This window comes from Rhinopithecus roxellana, chromosome 7, assembly GCF_007565055.1.
Source record: "Rhinopithecus roxellana isolate Shanxi Qingling chromosome 7, ASM756505v1, whole genome shotgun sequence".
Classification (NCBI taxonomy): Eukaryota; Metazoa; Chordata; class Mammalia; order Primates; family Cercopithecidae; genus Rhinopithecus; species Rhinopithecus roxellana.
This window is the reverse complement of record NC_044555.1, coordinates 56,989,662-56,994,398: the sequence shown is the minus strand read 5'-3', so window position 1 is coordinate 56,994,398 and position 4,737 is coordinate 56,989,662. Positions and strand designations below refer to the sequence as shown.

Genomic DNA, 4,737 nt, shown 5'->3' with positions numbered 1-4,737 from the left:
CCAAGTGTAGCTCTGGCTGGGGAGGAGCCCCCGTGTGAAGGTGTGCGTCTTCTCCCAGAGGTCACTACAACCGTGGGGGCTGCCGCCCTGCAAGGAGCACCTGACCTGGGACCCGCAGCCATTCTCTACAAGGGGTGCAGCTGTGTAAATGCTCAGAGGTGACAGAAACAGAGCATCTCCTGCCCATCACTTCATCCAACAGCCAGGGGTGAGGAAGAGGACCCTACTGAGTGAGGACTGAGGGTCCTCCCCCGCCCCCCCCGCCACACACATAGAGGGACCACAGAATCCAGCTCAGCCCCTCTTGTCAGCCCTGGTAAACACAGGCAATGATGTCACCCCGACCACAGCCCTTCCCCCAATGCCACTTCGGGGGGACTCAGAGACTTGGTCTGAGTGGAGCAGAAACCATTGGCAGATGATGGCGGTCCTGACTCAGCCAGGCATCAACTTCAGGACCCTGAGGGATGGCCGAAGCCTCCTCCCACCCCCAACTCCCCTGACCCCACTAGGACATACAGCCTCAGGATCCCCATCCCAATCTCTACCCCTTCCCCCATCACCATCTTCATGCTCACCCTCATCCCCATCCAGATCCCCATCCAGGCCGAATCCAGTTCCACCCCTGCTGTGAACCCAGGGAAGTACCGTTGCCCGGATGTGACGTCACCGACTGCACATTGGCAGTCAGACGGCCGCGAGATTCTCGCCCTGAGCAACGGCTTGATGTCGGCGTAGGGAAGCAGGCCCAGGCTTGGTGAGGAGGCAAGGTGAGACGCTGAGGGAGGACTGGGGCAGGCCTTACCCCAGATAGAGGGCCCCAAATAATCCAGCACTGCCTCTACTGCCTGGCCTGGACCACTCTGCAGGGGAAGACGTCCTGAAGGCTGGGTCGCCACTACCTCACCCCGCCAACCCCCACTGCTTTAACCACAGGGAACTCTGGGGACAGAGCTTAATGTTCCCAGGGCAGGGCTAGTTAGAAGAGGTCAAGACCCAGGCTGTTCCAGGAATCAAGGTCAGGACCCCAAGAGGCGACTGAGGGCAACCTAACCACCCCCCCCACCATTCCCATCCCCCAACATCCACCCCACCCCCATCCCCCAACACCAACCCCACCCCTATTCCCCACTCCCAATTTCCATCCCCACCTCCACCCCTATCCTGGAAGAATCCAGGCTTTGCGCCTGGTATCAACTCACAGAAGCTCCGGGAATGGCGGCCAGGCACGTGAATCCTGAGGTTCACATCTACGGCTAAGGGAGGGAAGGGGTTCGGTATCGTCAGTACGGCCTTTGGGAAGCAGTAAAAGGGCCCAGGCCCTCCTGGAAGACAGTGGAGTCCTGAGGGGACCCAGCATGCCAGGACAAGAGGCCCTCTGTACCACTGTCTCAAACTGAGGCACCTTTTCATTAGGCCACGGGAATCCTAGGCATGCAGAGCCACTTCAGCAAGGGGTTGGGGCCCAGCCCTGCGAGGAGTCAAGGGGAGGAAGAAGAGGGAGGACTGAGGGGACCTTGGAGTCCAGATCAGTGGGAACCTTGGGCTAGGGGATGCTGGGCACAGTGACCGAATGTGCCCCGTGCTCATTACGCCTTCAGGGTGACAGGGTTGAGGGCTGTGGCCTGAAGAGTGGGACTTCAGGTCAGCAGAGGGAGGAATCCCAGGGTCTGCAGGACCCAAGGTGTACCCCCAAGGCGCCCCCATCTGGTTGACAGATGCAGTTGTACTAGGATCTGCCAAGCGTCCAGGTGGGGAGCCTGAGGGAGGATTGAGGGTACCCCTGGGACAGAATGTGGACTGCGGGCCCCAAAAAATCTACCCTGCCCCTGCTGTTACCTCAGAGAACCCGGGCAGGGCTGTCAGCTGAGGTCCCTCCATTATCCTAGGATCATTGATGGCAGGGAAGGGGAGGCCTTGGTCTGAGGGGGCTGCACTCAGGTAAGTAGAGGGAGGCTCTCAGACTCTGCCAGGAGTGGAGGTGAGGACCAAGCAGTCTCCTCACCCAGGGCCCATGGACTTCAATAAATTTGGACATCTCTCGTTGTCCTTCCTGGGAGGATCTGGGAATGTGTGGCCAGATGTGAGTCCCCTCATGTTTTTCTGTACCATATCAGGGAAGTGAGTTCTTGACATGAGAGATTCTCAGGTCAGCAAAAGGGAGGGATTAGGCCCTGTAAGGAGAAAGGTGGGGGCCCTGAGTGAGCACAGAGGGTACCCTCCACCCCAGTAGAGTGGGGACCTCACAGAGTCTCGCCAACCCTCCTGACATTTCTGGGAATCCATGGCTGGGTTTACTGTCTGCACATTGAGGGCCCGTGGATTCTTCTCCCAGGAATCGGGAGCTCCAGGAACAAAGCAGTAACGATGTGTCTGAGGCAGTGACCTCAGGTCACAGAGTAGAGGGGGCTGAGATAGAGCCAACAGTGAAGGTTTGACTTGAATTCACACCAAGGGCCACACCAGCCCCAGAACACGTGGGACTCCAGAGCATCTGGCCTCACCCTCAATACTTTCAGTCCTGCAGCCTCAGCATGCGCTGGCCAGCTATAACCTGAGGTGCTCTCTCACTTCCTCCTTCAGGTTCTGAGGGGACAGGCTGACAAGGAGGACCAGAGGCCCCTGGAGGAGCACGGAAGGAGAAGATCTGTAAGTAAACCTTTGTTAAGAGTCTCCAAGGTTCAGTTCAGTTGTCAGCTGAGGGCTCTCACACACTTCCTCTCTCCCCAGGCCTGTGGGTCTCCATTGCCCAGCTCCTGCCCACATTCCCGCCTGCTGCCCTGACCAGAGTAAACATGTCTCTTGAGCAGAGGAGTCAGCACTGCAAGCCTGAAGAAGGCCTTGAGGCCCAAGGAGATGCCCTGGGCCTGGTGGGTGCGCAGGCTCCTGCTATTGAGGAGCAGGAGACTGCCTCCTTTTCTTCTGTAGTGGAAGTCACCCAGGGGGAGATGCCTGCTGCCGAGTCACCGGGTCCTCCCCAGAGTCCTCAGGGAGCCTCCACCCTCCCCACTGCCATCAACTACACTCTCTGGAGCCAATCTGATGAGGACTCCAGCAGCCAAGAAGAGGAGGGTCCAAGCGCCTTTCCTGACATGGAGTCCGGCTTCCAAGCAGCACTCAGTAGGAAAGTGGCTGAGTTGGTTCATTTTCTGCTCCTCAAGTATCGAGCCAGGGAGCCAGTCACAAAGGCAGAAATGCTGGAGAGTGTCATGAGAAATTGCCAGTACTTCTTTCCTGTGATCTTCAGCAAAGCATCTGATTCCTTGCAGCTGGTCTTTGGCATCGAGGTGATGGAAGTGGACCCAGTCGGCCACTTGTACATCTTTGTCACCTGCCTGGGCCTCTCCTACGATGGCCTGCTGGGCGACAATCAGATCACGCCCAAGACAGGCCTCCTGATAATCGTCCTGGCCATAATCGCAAAAGAGGGCGACTGCGCCCCTGAGGAGAAAATCTGGGAGGAGCTGAATGTGTTGGAGGTGTTTGAGGGGAGGGAGCACAGTATCTTCGCGGATCCCAGGAAGCTGCTCACCCAAGATTTTGTGCAGGAAAACTACCTGGAGTACCGGCAGGTGCCTGGCGGTGATCCTGCATGCTATGAGTTCCTGTGGGGTCCAAGGGCCCTCGTTGAAACCAGCTATGTGAAAGTCCTGTACCATATGCTAAAGATCACTGGAGGACCTCACTTCTCCTACCCACCCCTGCATGAATGGGCTTTGAGAGAGGGGGAAGAGTGAGTCCGAGCACCCGTTGCAGCCAGGGCCAGTGGGAGGGGGTCTGGGCCAGTGCACCTTCCAGGGCCCCATCCGTTAGTTTCCACTGCCTCGTGTGACATGAGGCCCATTCTTCACTCTTTGAAGAGAGCAGTCAGCATTCTTAGTAGTGGGCTTCTGTTCTATTGGATGACTTGGAGATTTATCTTTGTTTCCTGTTGGAATTGCTCAAATGTTCCTTTTAACGGATGGTTGAATGAACTTCAGCATCCATGTTTGTGAATGACAGTAGTCACACATAGTGCTGTTTATATAGTTTAGGAGCAAAAGTCTTGTATTTTATTCAGATTGGGAAATCCATTGCATTTTGTGAATTGTGACATAATTACAGCAGTGAAAAAGTATTTGCTTAAAATTGTGAACAAATTAGCAATAACATGCAAGAGATAAACAACTCAAGAAATTAAAAGATAGTTAATTCTTGCCTTATACCTCAGTCTATTCTGTAAAATTAAATAAATATGCATACCTGGATTTCCTTGGCTTCTTTGAGAATGCAAGAGAAATTAAATCTGAATAAATAATTCTTCCTGTTCACTGGCTCATTTCTTTTCCATTCACTCAGCATCTGCTCTGTGGAAGGCCCTGGGTTAGTAGTGGAGATGCTAGGGTAAGCCAGACTCACGCCTACCCATAGGGTTGTAGAGTCTAGGAGCTGCAGTCATATAATTAAGGTGGGGAGAAGTCCGGTAAGATGCAGAGGAATTGTAAGAGAGTGGTGAGGGTGTGGGGCTCCAGGTGAGTGTGGTGGAGTGTAAATGCCCTGAGCTGGGGCATTTTTGGCTTTGATAAACTGCAGTTCCTTCTGAAGGAGCTGACTCTAATGAAGCTGGGTGGGTCCAGGGTCAGATTCTCAGAGAGTGAGAGAAAAGCCTGGAATGGAAAGCAACTCTGAGTCGTTTATTTCGGATGGGGGATGAACAGAGAGGAGTCTCCACCTGGGGCAGGAATGGAAGGTGTCCTG

The 4,737-nt window shown here is 54.9% G+C and overlaps 1 protein-coding gene across 3 annotated transcripts; it reads left to right on the top strand.

Annotated features, from left to right (window-relative positions):
• The first annotated feature begins 689 nt into the window (after positions 1-689).
• LOC104654020 (melanoma-associated antigen 3-like) lies at positions 690-4,310 on the top strand. Of its 3 annotated transcripts, none has more exons than XM_010353094.2 (3): positions 690-770; positions 2,520-2,649; positions 2,731-4,310. In XM_010353094.2, the coding sequence occupies exon 3, from the start codon at positions 2,796-2,798 to the stop codon at positions 3,735-3,737; it is 942 nt and encodes a 313-aa protein (XP_010351396.1). In that variant the 5' UTR covers positions 690-770; positions 2,520-2,649; positions 2,731-2,795; the 3' UTR covers positions 3,738-4,310. The 3 variants fall into 3 exon arrangements, with proteins under 3 accessions (XP_010351396.1, XP_010351395.1, XP_010351397.1); XM_010353093.2 differs by having other exon boundaries at positions 700-770; positions 2,584-2,649; XM_010353095.2 differs by lacking the exon at positions 2,520-2,649 and having other exon boundaries at positions 737-770; positions 2,949-4,310.
• Positions 4,311-4,737: the final 427 nt, after the last annotated feature.